We start from the raw sequence: 23,394 nt of genomic DNA, 5'->3' as shown, positions 1-23,394 counted from the left end.
TAATTCTGTATTATTAATGTATAGCTACATAGAATTTTAGCTGTAGCTAGAATTATATTTAGCATTATACAGTTATTAAGAACACAGGCACATAGAAAAACACTCGATAAACAGTAACTAATATTATAGTACATATATAATAGATGGAATATAAGCATTCTAATAAATAAATGGGCAATACCTCAAATAGTTCATAAAAGATGGATTTAACTAGCATGTAAACAAACATGAAAAAAAAAACCATATTATTTCCTAAAGGAATACAAATTAAAACAAGACACCATTTTTTATGTATTCAATTAGACAAAAATGTTCAGATAATTCAGAATGATGACAAGAAAAAATGTGGGTTGAAGTTATAATATACCTTGGGTTCTGTAAATGCTGATTTTGCTTGAGAAATGCTATTATATGTAAGGGGAGTGGGACTTAATATGGGAACCACTTCCACAGTTTTCATTTGGTATTAGATTCATTCATTCATTCATTTATTTATTCACTACTTATTCATTCATTCTCAGACACTGTCCTAGAAACCTGAGATACATCAATTAATAAAGATTCATGCCTTCAAGTTTACATTCTGGGAATACAGATAAACAATAAACACAATAAATAAGTAAATTACATATAATATGTTAAAAGGTGATATATGATATGGGAAAAAAGGTGGGTAAGGGGCATCAGAAGCGTGGGGGTCAACGGTAAGCTGCAATTTCAAATAGGGTGTTAAGATGGGCCTTGTTAAGGAGGTAATTGAGCAAAGATATGATGAAATGAGGGAGTTCCTCTTAGGAATATGTAAGGGTGTGAGGGAAACCACACAGCAATGGTTGCTGCCTAGGCATTAAAAGTAGAACCCAATGGCTCAAGCCTGTGGCCAGAGATAAGAGCTTAGAGGCATAGCTCTTGCTTACAAGATGGGGCTCCTCACTTTTCCTGCTGCTTCCTTTACTTTAAATGAACCATTCAGGCTTTTGCTCACAAACATAGTTACCCCATCGTATTCCTACATATATATAAAATACACACATACACGCATGCTGCTAGTTGCCATACTCTCTCTCTCTGCCTGACTCTTCATTACTGCCTCCTGTGACCGGGGACGAAAGACTGGCCTTCTGACTCATTGCTCCCTCCCTGCCCAGCATCTGTAAATAATCAATCTTTGAACTTATTTTCTATTGTAGTGGTGTATTGATTTGCACCTTCCATCTGAAGAACCAGGGTCTGCGCCAGGCCAGGATTTTCCTGGGATGCCAGGAGGAACACAAGATCAGGCTCCCAGTGCCACAGCAATGGTCAGACAAGCATAAACTGGACATAGGTCAGACAAGAGCCACAAAGGCATATGCCAGTATAAACAAGTTTCCTGTGTGAGGGACCCCCTGGTCATGGGTCAGACAACCAGGCATTAGGCCATCCTCCAGGTGAAAGAAGAATCCTGTGAAAGGCATGCTGTAAACACCTATGTCCAGCTCCCTGCATTTCCTGTTAGGGCAGGCTTGCCAGCCGCTCTGGTGCTGGAGCCCCAATTTAGCTGGGGGCTCTCAGAACAGAGGGACCACTCTGTGCAGAAAGAATCCCCAGTGCAAAGGCTCTGCTTGTTCGTTATACATTGTGTGGATGGTGGGGATCAGAGTGCTGGTGCAGCAACATTTTGGAGTATATTTCACCCTCTTGAGTTTTAGGGAAGGGGGATAAGTAGAGATTTGGACTTGTGATCATCTAATTTTGGTGTATTGGAGAAACTTCTTTAAGACCTGCAGAAGACAGTTCAGGATACTGAAACTAGCAGAGATCACTTCTTCCCTTAGGGGGCACACTCTTGCCCTTATATTTTCACTTTCTCTGGCTCTGCTAACACTGGGTATATGCAGATATCAGCCTTTTCTTGCATGCAGCAGTAATCTCCAAGATTCAAGTTGGAATTGTAAAGGAAATAAAAGAGCAAGACTATTAACATTTTTGCATTCTAGGACATTCAGGCCAAACTTGCTCAGGGGAATAGGGTCTCCCATGTTGTCAACTCTAACATACAAGAATGCTATATTATGCAATAATTGGGAACAGAAAAAAAATGCTACACTAAAATTTGGGATCAAATGAAAGCAATCAATTTGGTATTGTCTTGTTTTGTCATCTCTGTGCATGTTTTCTTCAGAGCCCTGCGAGAAATAAGTAGTTGGTATAATACCCAACTACTAACTGCGGTTCCTTAATCTATGAAGAAAATAGTATTGGGAACAGTAGGAAGCAATGAGTGAGGCTGAACCTGTAGGAGACAAGGTCAGAGAGGAAGCAGAAGGGTTTGAGCAAGGAAAATGACAGTACCTTATATAACAGAATATTTCCCCGTTAGAGTACAAGCCCTTTTAAGTTGGGTTTTCTGTTTCCTGTGGCCAAAAGCATTCCTAGCAGATACCTTATCTTTCTCTTCCTGGGCTTTAGCTCACCGATTAATTCTTCCACTGGAGGTAAGAGATTTCATATTAAGGAAAGTGACATTTCCTCACAGTACTTCTTACCAATGTTTATGCTATCTTTTACAGATCATAGGGAAATACGTCTTCACATAGCAGATGGGAGCAAAATATGACTTGAATAGTTCTATTCTCATCAAGACTGTAAGAAATAGGCACTGGAGATCCAGCTGAAGAAAAGAGATTTACTTGAAACTCCAGGATAGGGACAATACTGATGGCACCTTATGGGAACTGGAGCTCCATTACTTTCTATATTTCTTTGTTTCTGTTTCATTACTAAGAAGAGCTTCCCTCTGTGCCATTTAGTTGAAATTCAATAGAGAGGGTCTATGACTGGCCCATTCGCCAAGCCACACCATACAAGTCCAAGGCTGCTGAGGAGATTGTGGATTAGCTACTTATAGATCAGCTGTCCAGGCATGGTCCATTTAGCTATGGGACAGATAGGGCCCTGTCCTATGATACGGAATAAGGGCCTTCAAGGCATCCTTGAGATGAATGAGTCAATGAATGAATAAATATCAAAGCAATCTGGACAGGGCAGGCAATAACAGGGATCTCTATCACATCTGCTTTCTCTCCATCAGCAAGCAGCATTTTATAAGAGCCTGTCTCCCCTGGATCTCTCTTACACTCAACATGTAATCTGAAAAATCCTTTCTGTGGCCTGCATTTCTTTGCAAGACTCAGTTCATTTGGAACATTAGTGTTCTGACAGTTGTTTTTGTTTCCTTCTTTCTAGTTATATATCAACCTTTCGAAATCTAAACCCAATGGCGTATGTCAGTACAACCAGGCAGGTTTTTGGTAGGACTTCACTATCAAGGTGGCATTATGACTCTTGTAAGCCCTAGGAACTTTTACTTTCATAAGCCCCATCCTCAATTAAAAAAACATTACGACTATGTTGGTATAAGGACAAATATAATACAAAATAGACAGATACAGGCTGCAGTCATTATTGATATATTCATTTATGTCCACAAACTTTAAAAGAAATTAAAATATTTTCTTGATCCCTAAAAGTATCATGAGCCCTAGACACTATGTCTGCTGCACCGACTGGGCAAGTTGCCCTGCTTGCTCTGTATCTTCTTCAGGATCATGTGCTTTGCACAGCCAGATTTTCATAGCATCCTAACCTTCTTAGTCTTGCCTTCCAATACACTTATGCCATAAAAACATGCCAATCAGGCCGGGCGTGGTGGCTCACACCTGTAATCCCAGCACTTTGGGAGGCTGAGGCAGGTGGATCACCTGAGGTCAGGAGTTCACGACCAGCCTGGCCAACGTGGTGAAACCCCGTCTCTACTAAAAATACAAAAAAATTAGCTGGGCATGGTGGCGCCCACCTGTAATCCCAGCTACTCAGGAGGCTGAGGCAGAAGAATCGCTTGACCCAGGAGGCAGAGGTTGCAGTGAGCCAAGATCATGCCATTGCATTCCAGTCTAGGCAACAAGAGCGAAACTCCATCTCAAAAAAAATAAAAATAAAAATAAAAAAGCCAATCATTTCTCTGAAAGTTTTGAAATCTACATTTTTAAAATTAAGGGTAATGATTTTTACATGATACCTAGGAAATTCCAATGCCTTTAGATTTCTCATCTCCATGTGGAGATATCAACTATTTTGCAGAATTAAATGAGATAAGGATGTAAAAACACATTGTAAACTACGGATCATTTTACAAAGGCTAGGTATTAATAAACCTCTTTAAAAATTTAACTTCAATACCTTAATCAAAATTGTAACTATGCCAGTTCAGTTTTATTTAGAGATATTTTGGTTAAAAGGCTAGTAATGGAAAATCAAGAGAAATGGCCTCTATTGATTCACCACTGACTTTTGTTCTTGAAAGCAGCATAACTGTTAAGTCAGTGCTTTTTCAAACAACTCAGTGAGGCCCTTCTCCTGCAAAACATTGATGTGGTTAGTATGCCTCTTCAGAGCGGCAGGAGAGCATCTGTTCTTTTCCATAAAGCCTTTCCTTGGAAGACCTTTGCAGTTCTAAATACAAAGGTGAGTCTAGTCTGTCTTATTATGACTGAAGGAAGAAAGAAGCAAAGATCCCTCTTCCCCAGATGGTTTAGTGTAACAGCATTGCTGGTGAAAATTCTTTCCCCTCCATCATAAATCTAGACTATTGTTAGCTATGTGTACCAGTTGCTAAAGGAGACCAATCATGCATGCTTTGGGATAAAAGCATCTTGGCCATATCATCTTCCCACTAATCCAGATTATAAAACACAGAAGAACAGGAAATAACTCACTACCAATTTAAATGCATAATTTCAGAGAATCCTAAAACTAAGAGAAACTTTAAAAGTTCAACTAAGGCAATTCCCTCCCTTTATCACAGATACATATGTTGTGAGGCTTAAATGAGATGAATCACTTGTTCTTTATATAACACTTTTTAAAAATACTTAAACATCTTTAAAGACATTGTTTTATAATAATTACATTATCTTTGTGGTGTAGGGGAGATGTACAGTCATCGACCAAAATTTAGAGGTGGGCAGACTTTTTCTATAAAAGACTGAATAGTAAATATTTTAGGCTTTGCAAGCCATATAGGGTCTCTTTTGTACTTTCTTCTTTTTCTTCTTCTTCTTCTTTCAGCTACCTTTAAAATTACAAAAACTTGGCTGGGTGTCATGGCTCATGCCTGTAATTTCAGCACTTTGGGAGGCTGAAGCTGGAGGATCACTTGAGGCCAGGAGTTTGAAACCAGCCTGGGAAACATAATGAGACCTAATCTCTACAAAATTGTTTTTAAAAATTTGCTAGGTATGGTGCATGAGCCTATAGTTCCAGCTACTCAGGAAGCTGAGGCGGGAAGTTGAACCCAGGAGTCTGAGGTTATAATGAGCTATGATTATGCCACTGCACTCCAGCCTGGGCCTGGGTGACAGAGCAGGACCCTGTGTCTTAAAATATGTGTGTGTGTGCACGTGCGTGTGTGTGTGTATGTGTGTATACACTCTTCTTTTCTCACTAACCATAAAAAAACAGGAAGGTCAGATTTGCCCTGTGCAGCTGTGCAGGTTGTGATTTGCCAGCTCCTGAACTAGATAGTAAAATTGAAGCAGTAAGAGATAATGTGTCAAATCACCTTATAAACCAATGATAAAATCAGGAGCAAAATTTAAATCTTCATACCTCATTCAATATACCATTCTATATCTATGAAAAATCTCTACTTTACCTGAAATTCATCAAAACATAGGAGACATGCTTCTTCGCTGATTTCTTCGGCTATGGGAGCTATTGGGTCGTATGATTTAGCCATGAATCCTGGTTTCCTTTTTGGCAAACTCTGTTTAAGGCGATGTATTCCTTAAATGCATGAAATTAAACACAGATGAAATATATTAGTACATTTTAGACAATTACAACATATTTTTAAAATCTCTAAATGAAACTTTAGTATGGACATAAAATTAAGTTTAAACTCCATGTAAAATCAAATTTGATCATTGAAATTGTTTGCATTTTCTCTACAAAATAAGTTGGTTCAAATATTATTATGTTCTTATAGTTGTAAGGAAACTTCAAGGTCATTTCATTTCTACTCTTTAATCATTTCAGAAATGACAAGGTAATAGACAAGTGATTAGATGCATCAACACATCCACCTTAGTCCTTTATTTCAGGGATGAGAGCAGAGGATGTGATCCTGCCCAAGTAGTGCATGTTATGTCTAGCATATGCAATCGAAATGCACCCTTATCTCTAGCCTAATATGCTAAGGCCAGTCCACTTCATTCATTATGTGTGTACTAAATGCTGCAAGTATTAGAGGAAAAAAACACATGATTCCTGCTCTGGGGAGGTTACAGTGCAGCTGGTAGACAAATCATGCAAAAGTGAAATAACGTAAGATCACTAGCAAAGCAATAAAGCTTACATGCGTACTCAAACTGAATGCCTACATGCTAAGGTAACACAGAGTAAAGGGCCTAATCAAGAATCACTTATTTAAACAGGTGCATTTTTAACATTTTTTTATTGGCCCTTAGTAGAAACAGAAAATGCCTGAGCTTCATACAGCAATCTCTGTTCTCTGATTTGAAAGTATTAAATTGGTCTTAAGGACCAACTCTGGACACATTACTGACTGTTTCAACATAGCACAAAACAAATGGAACCAAATAAAATCTTACTGCAAGCAAAAATCTAATTTTTAAAGAGTATATGTTCATTCAATGAAGAAAACCATTTTGTAGTGTTTCCCCACTAAAAAAATCACTTCTTTCAGATCATTGCTTACTTTTGTGCACATCTAGCATGAAACCATGAAAATGAACCCGTTTTTTCCTCTTCATTTCCACATAAGCATAAAACATGTCCATCACCATTGTTTTTCCTGTACCTTAAAAATAAAAAAAAATTTAAGAATACTATTAAATAGTATGTACTGATTGCTATAATGATTGTTCATTAGCTTTGAGATAATGAAACCATACTCTTCCGCTAGGAAGCTGAAGACTATGTCACTTCTTTAGAAGGGGGAGCTTACTTTGTATGTTAAACTAGCTAAAAATAAAATGTTAATATTGCTCTTTTCTGTTAAAATCCTGTTTATAGGAAATACAACATTTAGTTAACATTACAGGGGCTATTTCCCCCTGAAAACTATGTGCATAAACTGGCAAGATTTACAGTCTTCTCTTCCAAAAGACACTAGCATAAATAAAATAACTTAATTAAAGATTTATTGGGTCATTACTATGCATAAGGAACTGTTTTAGGCACTATGGGAAAATTCAAAAATGAAAAATAAGAGGCTGGGCACAGTGGCTCATGCCTAAAATCCCAGTGCTTTGGGAGGCCAAGATGGGAGAATTGCCTGAGCCCAAGAGTTCAAGACCAGCCTGGGAAACATAGCGAGACCGCCCATCTCAAAACAAAAAAAAAAAAAAGAGAAGAAAGATGAAATGTAAAGATTAGTATCTAACATAAATATTGAACATGAATCATATATGTAGATTAGAGCTAGAGAACTGTCAATTGTAACACTTCTATTTTTAAAAAGCTGAGAATATAGGTCTCTCAAAATAAAGCCTACTTGAGGAAATTCTGATACAGTCAATCCTTGTAATTAAATTATCTAATTTTCAACACTCTAAAACTTTTAATGACTACAATCGCATTAGTAGTAGAACCCTCTTATCTGAGAATTCAGTTACTCAAGGCCCACAATCAACCATAGTCTAAAAATATTAAATGGAAAACTCCAAAAATAAACAATTCATAAATAATAAATTGTGTGGCTATCCTGAGTAGCATGAAGAGGCCTCATGTCACCCCGTTCCATCCCACCCAGGACGTAAATCATCCCTTTGTCTAGCATATCCACACTGTATTCACTGCCCTCTCGTTGGTCACTTAGTGGCCTTCTCTGTTAAAAACATAGTATATAGGCCAGACGTGGTGGCTCACACCTGTAATCCCAGCACTTTGGGAGGCCAAGGTGGGTGGATCACCTAAGGTCAGGAGTTTGAGACAGGCCTGGTCAACACGGCAAAACCCTGTCTCTACTAAAAGTACAAAAATTAGCTGGGCATGGTGGTGGGTGCCTGTAATCCCAACTACTCAGGAGGCTGAGGCAGAAGAATAGCTTGAACCTGGGAGGCGGAGGTTGCAGTGAGATCGTGCCACTGCACTCCAGCCTGGGCGACAAGAGAGAGACTCCATCTTAAAAAACAAAAAAACAAAAAGACAACAACAAAAAAAAACATAGGGTTCAGTACTATGTGAGGTTTCAGGCATCCACTGGAACTATCCTCTGTGAATAAGGGGAAACTACTGTAATTGAATATCCAACAGCCTGAGCATTTAATGCAGGTAGCATAAAATGCCTTATTCCCTCTCAGAAAGCCTAGGGCTTTCGGGTCAGTGGCCCAAGCTCAGTTTGTACCTGGCATTCCTCAGTAAGCCATGCTAGCATGTGCTAGTCCAGTCTCACATCCTCCCTGCTTCCCCGTCTCCCACCACCACAAGATTACTTCCTGTCTAGTAATTCCTTTGCAATTACTAGAATCCAAAGGCACTTCAGAAAGTAAGAAGATCTAAGTCTTATCTTTTGGGTTTCCTTCATGCCACAAGATGACACTGGGCCCATGCCATTTGAATGTCAGAGTGCTTTTGTATATGAAAAAACAATCCACCAAACATTTTTTTAATAAAGAAGTCACTTTGATGGAAAGTCATTCATTGCAAAAATATTCAGTACAGTATCTCTTGATATAGTGATTAGCAGTAGATTTTAAATAATTATATTTACCCAGAAAAGTTAATAAAGTTTCAAATTCTGCTGCATGCAGTGTAGTATACTTATAGATTCAGAATAAAGTCATGAATTATCTAACCAAAAATGCATTCACTAATCATTAGGGTAAAGCAAATCAAAACTACAAGATACCACTTCACATACATTAGAACGACTATTAAAAAAAACAAAACAAAAGAACAAGTGTTAGCAAGGATGTATAAAAATTGGAACCTGTGCATTGCTGGTGAGAATAACAATGGTACTGTCACTGTGGAAAACAGTATGGCAGTTCTTCAAAAAAATTAAACACAGGCCAAGTGCAGTGGTTCACGCCTATAATTTCAGCACTTTGGGAGGCCGAGGAGGGAGAATTGCTTGAGCCTAGGAGTTCAAGACCAGCCTGGGCAACATAGTGAGATCTCATCTCTACTAAAAATTTTAAATATTAGCCAGGTTTGGTGGTGCATGCCTGTAGTCCCAGCTACTCAGGATGCTGAAATGGGAGGATTGCTTGAGCCCAGGAGTTCAAGGTTGCAGTGAGCTATGATCGTGCTACTGCACTCCAGCCTAGGCAACAGAGAGAGACTTTGTGTCCAAAAAAAAAAAAAAAAAAAAAAATTAAACATTGTGTGACCATAGGATCCAGCAATTCCACTTCTGAGTATATGCACAAAACAACCGAAAGCAGGGATTCAAACAAATATTTACACTTCAATATTCACAGCAGAATTATTCACAATAGTCAAAAGATGGAACAACCCAAACATCCATTAATGGATGAATGGATAAACAAAAAGTGGTGTATACATAAAATGTTACAGTTGGCCCTCTGTATCTAGTTTCTACATCCCCAGATTCAACCAATAGTGGATCAAAAATATTTTTTAAAATAAAAAATAATATAAGGAACAGGTGGAGTGGCTCACGCCTATAATCCCAGCAATTTGGGAGTCCAAGGCAGGCAGATTACTTGAGTCCAGGTGTTCGAGACCAGCCTGGGTGATATGGCAAAATCCCATCTCTACAAAAAAATATAAAAATTAGTTGGGCATTGTGGTGCATGCCTGTAGTCCCAGCTACTCGAAAAGCTGAGACAGGAGGATCGCTTAAGCCCAGAAGGTGGAGGTTGCAGTGTGCTGAGATCACGCCACTACACTTCAGGACCTGGGCGACAGAGCGAGACCCTGCTTCAAAATAATAATAATCATCATCATAAACAAAAAACAATATAGTATAACAACTATTATAGCATTTATGTACCATTTACATTGTTATAAGTAATCTAGAGGATTTAAAGTGTACAGGACAACACACAAAGTTTATATGCAAATGCTACACCATTTTACATAAGGGACTTGAGCATCCTCAAATTTTAGTATCCAAGGGCATCCTGAAACCAATCCCCCATGAATACCAAGTATATTATTCAGCCTTAAAAAGGAATCCAACTCATATGCAATACACAATAATATGGATGAATCTTGAAGATATTTTGCTAAGTAAAATAATCCAGACCCAAAACGACAAATACTATATGATTCCGTTTATATAAGGTACTGAAGAATAATCAAATTCATAAAGACAGAAAGTAGAATGGTGGTTGCCAGGCCAGGGGAGTCAGGCAGTGGGATGTGGAAAACGTGGGAGAGAGGTAGAATAGGATGTTGTTGTTTAATGGACACAGAGTTTCAGTTTGGGAAGATAAAAATGTTCTGAAGATAGATGGTGGTAATAGTTGTACAACAATGTGAACAGACAATACTACTGAATTATACACTGAAAATGTTTAAAAGGGTAAATTTTATGTAATGTGTTTTACCATAATAAAAACAATTAAATACATTTTTAAAAACCTTTAGTTAATATGCTTATTGGTAAAAGACTGAACACTTTTCCCCTACAATTTGACAAAGGCAAGGATGTCTACACTCATGTTCTGAAAATGGATGGTGGTAATAGTTGTACAACAATGTGAATAGACTTAATGATACTGAATCATACACTGGAAATGTTTAAAAGGGAAAATTTTATGTTATGTGTTTTACCATAATAAAAACAATTGAATACATTTTTAAAAACATATAGTTAATATGCTTATTTGTAAAAGACTGCACACTTCTCCCCTACAATTTGACACAGGCAAGGATGTCTACATGCACTACTTCTATTCAACATTGTACTCAGGTCCTAGCTGGCGCAAGGAGGCAGCAAAAAGAAATAAAAGGCATAAAAATTTAAAGAAGTAAAATTATCTTTATTGGCAGATGACCTAATTGTATACACACAAAAAAAAATCCTAAAGAATCTACCAAATCACCACTAGAGTTAATAATTAAATTTAGCAAGATCACAGGATACAAGGTCATCAAAAAATCCACTGTATTTCTATAAACAGTAACGCATATAATGACATTTTGGTCAACAATGGACCACATATACAATGGTGGTCCCAAAAGATTATAAAGAAGCTGAAAAACTTCTATCACTTAGTGATGTCATAGCTATCCTAACATGAAAGTACAATTAATTTTTTTTTATAAATTTAGTGTAGCCCAAGTACACAGCACTGATAACATCTTGTATAAAGTAGTATACAGAAATGTCCTCAGCCTTCACATCCACTCACCACTCACTCACTGATTCATTCAGAGCAACTTCCAGTCCATTCATGGTCAAACAGGCATCCCATATTTTATCTATTATACTGTATTATTACTGCACCTTCTCTGTTTAGATAAACAAATACCACAGCGTTACAACTGCCTACAGTATTCAATACAGTAACATGCTGTACAGGTTTGTAGCACAGGAGCAATAGGTTCTATAATACAGCCTAGGTGTGTAGTAGGCACATGTATCCCTGCATCCAAGCCAGGGAGAACTATGCTTCCTAACTCCTAACCTTAAAACCAGCCTACCTTTCACCTGGTGAAATTAGAATCTGAATCAATGTGAAACAGGTGAGGTGAAACCAGGAGGCAGCAGAAAAGGGGCTGATAAGCAAAATGTACTTTTATTCTCTTCTAGTGTACCAGAGAAATCATTAACCCTGCCATCACCACTGCAGTCAGCTGGTCAAGAGCTGAGGCTCTGTTGTGAGAAAGCCAGCTGTAGGGTATGAATGAAGTCACAAAATACTACTACCACAGCTTTTGGCTTCTATATGAGATGTGATAAACATTTTATAACAAAAATCATTCATTTCAAGATTGAACCATGATAATAATCCCTCCAACTCATACATCAACCCTACTGCAGTTCCCAGGATTTAGGGTCCATCTGAGTCAATCATCTCAACACATCTGCGAAGAAAGAGGTGAAGTGAGCAGGACAAAGCCCAAATAGAGTGCAAGAATGAAAAGTGGGAAGGGAGTGCTACCAGGTAGGTAGTCTCTATCCCATGAAGTCTCCTTAAAAATTATTTATTTAAATTTTTCTTAAAAAAAAAAAAAAAACATAAGAGATGAGGTCTCCCTATGTTGCCCAGGCTGGTCTCGAACTCCTGAGCTCAAGCATGTTTATTTATTTATTTATTTTGAGACAGAGTCTTGCTCTGTTGCCCAGGCTGGAGTGCAGTGGTGCAATCTCAGCTCACTGCAACCTCTGCCTCAGCCTCCTGAGTAGCTGTGACTACAGGCACCCACCACCACACCCGGCTAATTTTTGTACTTTTAGTAGAGGCGGGGTTCCGCCATTTTGGCCAGGCTGGTCTGAAATCCTGACCTCAATGATCCGCCCCCCTCAGCCCCCCAAAGTTACTGGCATTATAGGCGTGGGCCACTGCACCTAGCCCAATTTACTTATTTATTTATTTTTAAGATAGGGCCTCACTCTGTAGCCCAGGCTGGAGTGCAGTGGTGCAATCTCAACTCACTGCAACCTTGATCTCCCAGGCTCAAGTGACCCTCCCACCTCATCCTACTGAGTAGCTGGAACCACAGGCACACACCACCATGCTCAGCTAATTTTTTAATTTTTTTGTAGAGACGGGGTCTCACCTGGTTGTCCAGGCTAGTCTCAAACTCCTGGTCTTAAGCAATCATCCTGCCTCAGCCTCCCAAAGTGCTGAGATTACAGGCATGGGCCAGCATGCCCAGCCTTGTTAAAATTTAATACCTGTTTCCCAAGTCCAACAAAGGAAAAGAATAAAGAATAAGAGCTTATGGCGGCATTTTGAGGCTACTCTCCCATACAGAGAGCCCCTCAAATGAAAACTTGATCTTTTATTACCTATTTTATTTCATTTTTGAGATGGGGGTCTCACTCTGTTGCCCAGACTGGAGTGCAGTGGCATAATCATGGCTCACTGCAGCCTTGACCTCCTAGGCTCAAGTGATCCTCCCACCTTAGCCTCTCGAGTAGTTGGGACTATAAGCACATGCCACCACGCCAGGCTAATTTTTGTATTTTTTGTGGAGACAGGGTTTTGCCATGTTGCCCAGGCTGGTCTTGAACTCCTGGGCTTAGGCAATCCACTCGCTTCGGCCTCCCAAAGTGCTGGGATTACAGGTATGAGCCACCATGCCTGGCCGATTACATATTTTATAAGTGGTCTGAACTAAACTTATTATAGCCACCAAAATGTTCGTCTCACTTCCCATTTCAGAATTCCTTTCTCTTCCCCTCTCTATATTATAAGGATGTTTCCAAACAAAGGTTGCCACATACCCAAACTATATGAACATCCCATACCATCACATCTTTTCTATTGCTTTCAAACACTCAGATGAATAACTTGTAATGTGCTTCCCTTCAATTAGTTACCATATGGCTGTATTTTCTAAACTAAAATCCAACAACATTCATAGGGTTTTAAAAAAAAGTGCTTTTACAGAAGTGGAAGCAGTTACGCTTTTTTAACCATCTCCATTTATGGTCAGGTGGTTAAGGTAACAGGAGGAACAAAGTTGTTGATTTTAGCGATGACTTAATATGAAAGTGAAGGTACTGGAAGTCGATGTTCTCAGGAGGCAAAGAATGAGACCTGACAAGATGAGAATCATTAATGGTGCCCAAAGTGCAGGAACATAAAATTGATCAAGTGTCTGTTATAACTGCTTTCAAAATAAGAAGTAAGTATACATTGGTCTCAAAAGTACCAATTAGCCAATGAACTAAGAAAAAGAATAGTTTGACCTTCTTTTCTGTAATTTCAAGAACCTGAAGAATTTTAAGGGGCAATCTCTAATGTTCACTTTTGTGAACTAAATTATTCTGTCTTATTAGATTAGCTAAATCTGGAAATACAAAACGGACATTCAATGCAAGGCAACAGTAAACAAATTAGAAAAAGAAGGAACAGTTTAGAAAGGAACAGTTTAATCTTTAAGGCATTAAAACTACTTATTCGGCTGGGCGCCATGGCTCATGCCTGTAATCCCAGCACTTTGGAAGGCCGAGGAGAGCGGATCACGAGGTCAGGAGATCGAGGCCATCCTGGCTAACACGGTGAAACCCCATCTCTACTAAAAATACAAAAAATTAGCCGGGCATGGTGGCAGACACCTGTCGTCCCAGCTACTTGGGAGGCTGAGGCAGGAGAATGGCGTGAACCCGGGAGGCGGAGCTTGCAGTGAGCCGAGATCGCGCCACCGCACCAGCCTGGGTGACAGAGAGAGACTCCATCTCAAAAAACAAAAACAAAAAACAAAACAAAAACAAAACAAAACCTACTTATTCAATGCCCTTTTTTTTTCTTTTCCTAAAAATGTTACTAAGATAATATTCCCTGCCATCACTCCCTCATAACGCAAATGTGTTGTGGCTATAGGGGAGCCTAGAGTGTGAATATTAGTCTAGGTCCAAAACTGATCTCGTTACATGTGAATGTGAGGTTTGAGTATGCCAGTAGAAGAAATAATTGATTGACAGTAAACTGAGGGATTAGAAAAAATTAAAATTAAAAAATTAAAAAAGACATCAAAGAAATAATTGAAAGCAAGGAGGCAAAAAAGCCAAGTAGAAACTCCTTCATGATATTAGTGGCTGAGGGTGGCCAAGGAGAGGTTTAAGACTAAGAGAAAAGGATTTGTTTGAAGAAAATAGAAACCACAAAACAGAATATTTCAGTAAGAATGAGGTCAGGGAAGACTTCATAAGCAAGACACTACATGATTAGGAAAACCTAGAAAGAAGTGACCACTCAGGTTTCCAGCAATAGGTGAGTCTTTCTGCCCAATGTCTAGAACTGGGAGACGAAGGAAATGTTACCACTTATGCATTAAGAGTATCTACTATCAACTACATTAAAGATAATAATGACTAAATTATTCATCTAAGGGCTTAGGTTATGACTAGAAATATTAATTGAAATTAAAAGTAAAAAAGAACAGCTTATTTTTTAAAAAAGTATTAAGCTGAGTTAATGAGTCATGGAATCCTGATTTGTCTAATAACCTATCTGTAGTTGATTTCCTTCCCTGATATTAATTACTTTATACATTAAATAATGTTTGCACCCTAACATGGTGACTAATTCTGCCCTAGACTACAGCTGTATCCTGTGAGAAGTAAAGTAAAAGCTGAGATAACTGCCCTCTCTCCCTTTTCTTCTCTCCCTACCTTACCCTGCCTCATCCTATTCCCTTGCTGGTAACAGATTGAGGGATAGAAATAGAAATCATCCCTGAGAGAAAGCTGAGAAACTTTCTGTTTTGCCCACCCAAAACTTATTTTAACACACTTACCAACATCTCCATAAACATACAGGCCCCTTGGAGGTTTGCTCCTTGAAAAAAGCTGCAAATTAAGAACAAATTATAAATCTCTACCATGCAAATAATTAAATATAATCATATACATAGTCTTCCTAACTGTCCTATATACAGAACCAAGAGGGGCTATTATATACAATAAGTAAGAAAAAAACTTGATATAAAAGTGTGTAAAGCTGAAATATTATGCAGCCTTAAAAAGGGAAAAAACTCTAACGTATACATGAATGAACATTGGGGACATTATGCTAGGTGACATAAACCAGTCACAAAAAGACAAATATTCTCATTCCACTTACATGAGGTACTTAGAACAGCGAACAATTAAAGAGACAGAAAGTAGAAGTCAGGTGCTGTGGCTCACACCTATAATCTGAGCACTTTGGGAGGCTGAGGTGGGAGGATCACTTGAGACCAAGAGTTCAAGACCAGCCTGGGCAATATAGGGAGACCTCATCTCTGCAAATAGTTAAAAAGAATTAGCCAGGCATGGTGGCATGTGCCTGTGGTCCCAGTTACTCGGGGGGCTGAAGTTGAAGGATTGCTTGAACTCAGGAGGTCAAGGCTACAGTGAGCCATGTTCACACCACTGTACTGCAGCCTAGACAACAGAGCAAGACCCCATCTCAATTAAAAAAAAAAAGTAGAAAAAGGGGTTGCCAGGGGCTGGAGGGAGGAAGGAATGGGGAATTATTGTTTAATGGGTTCAGAGTTTCAGTTTTACAAGATGAAAGTAGTTCTGGAGATAAATGGTAGTGATGGTTGCATGACATTAAGAATGTATTTAATACCACTGAACTGTACTCTTAAAAAATGATTAAGATGGTAAATCTTATGTGTGTATTTACCACAAAAGAAAATTGGAAAAAATGCTGTGAAGCCCCTCTTAGGATTCAACACAGGAGGCAATAACCATAGTAGCCCACAGCGAGGGGTTCACAGTCACACAACTTGAATGTACATCCCCTCTACCATTTACCAGCCATGTAGTCTTTCCCTTCTTTCCCAGATGGGCTCCCCAAACAATGGCAGCTAGGTTCATTCTCAGCAATTAATAGAGCAGAAGAATTTTTCTGGAGAAACTGAATGATCTCCAGATAAAAAGGCCAGAAGGCACTTACATTGGTTAAGTTTCTCCCAAAGAAAGACCTAGATCCCTACCAGATTACCTTCTGGTAAAGCACACCAGTCACCAAACCTCTCAAGCTGGAGCTTCTATCAGCTTGTTAGTACCAATGGTCAATGGATATTTGGAAAAAACTTCCAACATAAAAGTTAGAGACCAGAACAAATATGCAGAGGGGAATAAACTCAGAGGAAACAGAGGACTATTCAGACATCAAAAACAAAAAAACCTCAAAAATAAAAGTGGGCCAGGCATGGTGGCTCACATCTACAATTCCAGCACTTTGGGAGGCCAAGGTGGCCAGACTGTTTGAGCTCAGGAGTTTGAGACTAGCCTGGGCAACATAGCAAAACCCCATCTCTACAAAAATCAGCCGGCATGGTGATGTACTCCCGCAGTCCCAGCTACTTGGGAGGCTGAGGTGGAAGGATTGCTTGAGCCCGGGAGGCGGAGACTACAGTGAATCAAGATCACATCACTGCACTCCAGCCTGGACAACAGAGCAAGACCCTGTCTCACTCAATCAATCAATCAATAAAAATAAAAGTGAAGTCAATATAATAATATACTGAAGAAAAATAAGAGTAGCTACTAAAACTATATAAAGAATAGTGGGAGAAAGAAATCGTCTCTTCAACAAATGATGTTTGGGAGGCTGAGGCATTAGGATTGCTTGAGCCCCAGAGTTTGAGACTAGCCTGGGCAACAATGCAAGACACCATTTTTACAAAAAAGAAATTGTTTCAATTGAGGAAAAATGATTTCCTACCAATCCATCCAATCTATTCATCAAGTGTGAAAATGGATAATTGTCCTTTCATAAATTCAGGGTATGAACAAAACTTCCTACTCAGCAAGAAGAAAACATAGGCTCTGGGAAATGTAGAGGGCCCCTGGGAGGGAAAAAAGCTTGTCAGAGGGAGGCCTGCTTCCAGGACCACAGTGGCACTGCAGGTCAGGAAAGCAGTCAGGTCCAGAGCAAAACTGGAAACTGAAGAGCTCTGGAGATGAAGCAAAATAGAACTTATCTTACCTAATGCTATTATCAACCCAAATAACCATCTTGAATTTTGTTACACTTAGACGAGTAACCTTCATACTCTGCAGCAGTTCCTAACACCTGTGCAAAAAACAAGGTATGATAGGGTGGAGTGAGTTCAGAAAGGGAGGGTAAAACAGAAAAAAGTGAAGATTATGCCACTTCGCATCAACCAGAGTGGTCAATAATTTGGCAGAGAACATTCTCAAAACCTAGCTTTCAGGGTCTCATCCATAAGGCTTTTGGCTTTGTCTTATTTTATTTATTTTAGAGACAGGGTCTCACTCTGTCATCCAGGCTGGAGTGCAGTGGCATGATCATAGCATACTACAGCCTTGAACTCCTGGACTCAAGCAATCCTCTTGCCTCAGCCTCCTGAGTAGCTGGGGCAGGTGGACACCACTACATCCAGCTAATTTTTTATGAAAAAAACTATCCTGTAGGCTGGGTGCGATGGCTCATGCCTGTAATCCTAGCACTTTGGGAGGCCAAGGCAGGCAGATCACTTGAGGTCAGGAGTTCGAGACCAGCCTGGCCAACATGGTCAAACCCTGTCTCTTCTGAAAATACAAAAATTAGCTGGGCGCTGTGGTACATGCCTATAATCTCAGCTACTTGGGAGGCTGAGGTGGGAGAATCACTTGAACCGGGAGGCGGAGGTTGCAGTGAGCCGAGATCACACCACTGCACCCAGCCTGGGCAACAGAACGAGAGTCCATCTCAAAAAACAAACAAACAAACAAACAAACTATCCTGTAGAGATGGGGTCTCACTATGTTGCCCAGTCTGGTCTTAAACTGCTGCCTAGGCCTCCCAAAGCGCTGGGATTGTAGGCATGAGCCACCATACCTGGCCTGTTTTTGTTTTATAATTTATGGGTTCATTCCAACCTGCCTCAGAAACCTCTCTTGCTTTCCTATTCCTTTTTGCTTTCTTTCTCTACTAAATGTAGCTTGTGCCTTCTAGACCTAACTCATGGTCTAGGCCAGACAAAAGGATCTTCTTTGCTTTGACTCTGCCATCTGGATGGCTTCCTGGTATCTCTCTGCGTGTTAACTCTCCATCTATTCTTAAATCTCCACTCAAAACAGTTTTCTACTCCTGCCAAAACTTCTTAATTTTTCTTGGTTTTTTGTTTCTTATATGAACCATTATCATGCAATGGTTATTCTATTTTCAACTTGCCAGAAAAAGCATTATGCTCTTAATTTTAGAACAGCTTCAAATTGGAAAACTTGCATAAAACCTAATAATCTCTAAGTATATTCTATGTATGTGAAATCTTTTGAAAGCAGCATTTTCTATTAGGTAACTGAGAGTGTCATAGCAATTCATAATTCTTCACAATACATTTTGTGGGAATAGTTTAAGGCCTATTCTAATACTGCTACATTATATACTCAAGATAGGCTGAATAAATGAAGTTCAGGGAAAAGGAATGAAGAAAGATGGGGGGAAAGATTGCATGGAGAGAGCTGAATGCTGCTAAAAAAAACAAAAAGGTTGGCCGGGCATGGTGGCTCACACCTGTAATCCTAATACTTTGGGAGGCCCCAGTGGGCAGATCATTTGAGGTCAGGAGTTCAAGACCAGTGGCCAACATGGTGAAACCCCGTCTCTACTAAAAATACAAAAATTTGCCAGGCATGGTGGCAGGCTACTCAGGAGGCTGAGGCAGGAGAATCACTTGAACCCGGGAGGCAGAAGTTGCAGTAAGCCGAGATCGCACCATTGCACTCCAGCCTGGGCAACAGAGGAAGACTCCATCTCAAAAAAAAAAAAGAAAAAGAAAAAGTTGCACTCACGGTCCTCTCTTCTATTTTTCCCTCTCAACTCAATATATTTTAGAAAGAGCACTTTAGCAAATACTACATTATATATTACATATATAATCTGTTATGTTGTATTATATTTTATAGTAATATTCAGAAGACGACAAAGAGATACTGCTGTGCCAAAGAAAAGATCCTCAAACATCTAAGATCACAAATACCTCATATCACATGAATACTGTATAAGACGGAGATTTTAATGTAAGTAAATTGATCAACAAAATGAATACCCTCCTAACGAGAATCATTAGACATAGACATAGTCTATCTAAACAATATTATATACTCCACGTATTTTTACTTGGGGAAACAAGCTAATCTTCTCCTAATAAAAATTTCAGTTTTCTAATAATTATTGAAATTATTTTAAGGGGCTTAAAAATCTATGTCTTAAGGGAAAAATCAGAGGATCAAATGGAGAACAGTAAGACTAATCAGAAGGATATAAAATGGGTCCTAAAGAAGTTTTTGAATTATTTATTAATAGTAGTGATTTCAGGGAGAGGAAGGGTTACACGGTTTTCTTCAAAATGGCTGTCCCTTAGGAACCCACATCATTTGCATGCTCCTAATTTACATTTTCTCACAACTTAATGCTATTTTTCTATCCTATTAAATTTCCTTCCTTAAATTTAATTCCCTATAACTTGTCCTTATGTCTCAGAAATCACAGTGAACTCCACCCTTACACTGTTTCTTGGTGCTGGTCATTCTCCATGTGCTCCCCTCCCCTGATGCCTTCTCTGTCCTGTCTGTACCCCAAGCGACTGCCCTTTCTGGCTGGCTCCTGGCTGGTTCAGCCCGTGGGAGGCATTCCTTGCAGGAAACAGGACAGAGGGCATAGAAAGGGATGGGTCGTTCTCTCCCATCCCTCCCTGCTTCAGAGCTGTGTCCCAGTAGAGCTGCATCCCTCCAGACCAACAAGCGACCCATCCCTCAGGCCACAGCTCCAGCTCTCACCAGTCTCCTCCTTTGCCCTTCCATCCCTTGTTTGCTGCCTTAAGCCTGCCCATGCCTCTCTAAGTAGTCTCTAAATTTGGTCTTTATTGAAACATCTGCTGTGAATTGTTTTCTGCCAGGACTCTGATACATCCCGGACTCCCAAAATGCACACACGTAACATTAGACTCAGACTTCAAAATCTGAAATGACTAAGTTTCTCTAGTGACCAGTTATAAGATTTGCCACAAGTTACCTGTATCTTAGGGAGTTTGTAAAGTAGGATGATGACACCTTCTCTAATGGGCTTTTGATGAGGATCCAGTGACATCACCTTTTAGATTGTGCAGATAGATCATAAGCTCATAAGCTTAAGGATGATGTTGGAAGACAGTGATAACCTACCACCTACCTCCACCAAGCATAAGAGATATGGCAGAAGAGTATTAGAGTTGAACCCAAAAGATCTAGGTACAAATCCTGGCTGGCTATTTATTAGCTAGGTGACCCTGGGTAAGCCCTCTCAACTCTCCAACCTGCTGTCTCCTTATCTGTTGGGTGCAGGGCCCAGCACAGGGAAATTCCCCATCACTGCTCACCTTTGCATGTGTAATCACGCCAAAGACTGCAAGCATAATGTGCTTACCAATACCTGTTTATACTCAGACCTGTAATTCGTGAAAAAAGAAACATCATACCCTTTGACACATCCCTCTCAAAGATCTGAACAATACAATTAGTAAGTTCAAGCAATTTACATCCATATAAACTCTAAACCCAACAAACCAAGAATACATTCAAAAACTAGCAGCATAATTTCAAATATAGTCCATATGCTAAGCCAGAAAGAAAACTTCAATAAATTCCAAAGAATCAAATGTACTCTAACCATAATTTAATAAAATCATATATAAATGATAAAAAGATAGCTAAAAATAGAAAAATCTCATACTAAAATATATACCCTTCCATGAACTTCACCCAGATTGCTGAGGATTGCTGAAAAAAGTCTGACAGTCATGCAGAGAGGACCCTCTCTCTGGGCCCTCCATATTGTCAACAATTCTGTTTTCCTGGTGAGTTCACTGTGTCTCTACAAAGAATCTCTGAAACCTTCTTACTTCCCATTAAGCAAAACTACATTTCACTCATCACTTTCAGAAGATGTCTCCTACTTCTTCATAAAGAGAACAGAAGGCATTGGGTTGAAAGTCCTTCAACTTCCTATGTGAAACTGCAATCCCACCCACGTCTGCACCCATCCATTCCCTCCTCCTGTGACATTCCTCCTGTTACAAAGGAAAACGATTCCTCTTCCTGTCCTTCTTCCAACCTTCTATCAGTGTTTGATTTTATACCCCATCTACCTTCTCAGGAACCAGGGCCCATCAAATCAAATTCCTCTTCTCTTGTAATCCTTATCAACAGCTTATAAAGCTCACACCTGTAATCCCAGCACTTTGGGAGGCTGAGGCGGGCAGATCACTTGAGGTCAGGAGTTCGAGACCAGCCTGACCAACATGGTGAGACCCTGTCTCTACTAAAAATACAAATATTAGCTGGCTGTGGTGGCACATGCCTGTAATCCCAGCTACTTGGGAGAGGCTGAGGAGGAGAATCGCTTGAACTTGGGAGATGGAGGTTGCAGTGAGCTTAGATCACACCACTGCACTCCAGCCTGGACAACAGAGCGAGACTCCATCTCAAAAAAAAAAAAAAAACACTGAAATTATAACTTTCTGTTAGAAAAAATCCTAAGGAAGGAAAAACAGCAAATAAACTGCAAAAAAAAAATTGCATCAGTTATTATGGACAAGAATACACAGGAGTCCTATTCAGCCATAAAAAAAGAATGAGATATTGTTATTTGCAACAACATGAATGAAACTGGAGGTCATTACATTAAGTGAAATAAGCCAGGCACAGAAAGACAAACACCACATATTCTCACTTATTTGTAGGATCCAAAAATCAAAGCAGTTGAACTCGTGAACATAGAGAGTAGAAGGATGGTTACCAGAGACTGGGAAGGGTAGTGGGAGGCTGGGGTGGAGGGGGAGGTGGGGATGGTTAACGGGTACAAAAAAAACCAGAAAGAATAAGTCCTACTATTTGATAGCACAACAGAATGACTATAGTCAATAATTGTAGATTTTTAAATAACTAAAAGAGTATATAATTTGATTGTAACACAAAGGATAAATGTTTGAGAGGCCGGATATCCCATTCTCCATGATGTGATTATTTCACATTGCAAGCCTGTATCAAAACATTTCATGTACCCCATAAATATATACACCTACTATATACCCACAAAAATTAAAAATTAAAAAATAATTTAAAAGAATTTCAGTAGTTCACACCTGTAATCCAGCACTTTGGGAGGCCAAGGCGGGAGGTCAGGAGTTCGAAACCAGCCTAGCCAACATGGTGAAACCCCGTTTCTACTAAAAATACAAAAATTAGCCAGGCATGGTGGCACACACCTGTAATCCCAGCTACATGGGAGACTGAGGTGGGAGAATCACTTGAACCTGGTAGATGGAGGTTGCAGTGAGCAGAGATCATGCCACTGCACTCCAGGCTGGGCAACAGAGCAAGACTGTCTCCAAAAAAAAAAAAAAAATTTAAAGAATTTATTTTCTGCCTGGGTGCAGTGGCTCACACCTGTAATCCAAGCACCTTGGAAGGCCAACATGAGCAGATCACTTGAGGCCAAGAGTTTGAGACCACCCTGGCCAACATGGTGAAACTCCATCTATACTAAAAATACAAAAATTAGTCGGATGTGGTGGCACGTGCCTGTAGTCCCAGCTACTCGAGAGGCTGAGGCACAAGAATCATTTGGCAGAGATTGCAGTGAGCTGAGATTACACCACTGCACTCCAGCCTGGGCCAAAGAGCAAGACTCTGTCTCAAAAAAAAAAAAAGAGTTTATTTTCTTAATAAACAAAGAGCTTTTATAAATCAATCAGTAACAA

General features: G+C 39.5%; 1 protein-coding gene across 3 annotated transcripts in view; it reads right to left on the bottom strand.

The window, feature by feature from the left end:
• AFG1L (AFG1 like ATPase) overlaps positions 1 to 23,394 on the bottom strand; it is a 238,672-nt gene that overhangs the window by 170,179 nt on the left and 45,099 nt on the right. For all 3 annotated transcript variants that reach the window (XR_010134338.1, XM_004044494.4, XM_055390724.2), the window contains exons 3-5: positions 15,451 to 15,502; positions 6,761 to 6,862; positions 5,696 to 5,826 (exon numbers count right to left, since the gene is read on the bottom strand). Coding sequence is in view for 2 of the 3 variants with exons in the window: in XM_004044494.4 (XP_004044542.1) it covers positions 5,696 to 5,826; positions 6,761 to 6,862; positions 15,451 to 15,502 (285 nt within the window). In the remaining variant the exon portion in view is untranslated. The remainder of the gene's footprint in view (positions 1 to 5,695; positions 5,827 to 6,760; positions 6,863 to 15,450; positions 15,503 to 23,394) is intronic.

The sequence above is a fragment of the Gorilla gorilla genome, chromosome 5, assembly GCF_029281585.2.
Source record: "Gorilla gorilla gorilla isolate KB3781 chromosome 5, NHGRI_mGorGor1-v2.1_pri, whole genome shotgun sequence".
NCBI lineage: Eukaryota > Metazoa > Chordata > Mammalia > Primates > Hominidae > Gorilla > Gorilla gorilla.
The sequence above is the reverse complement of the archived record's forward strand: the minus strand, read 5'-3'. Positions and strand labels throughout refer to the sequence as shown.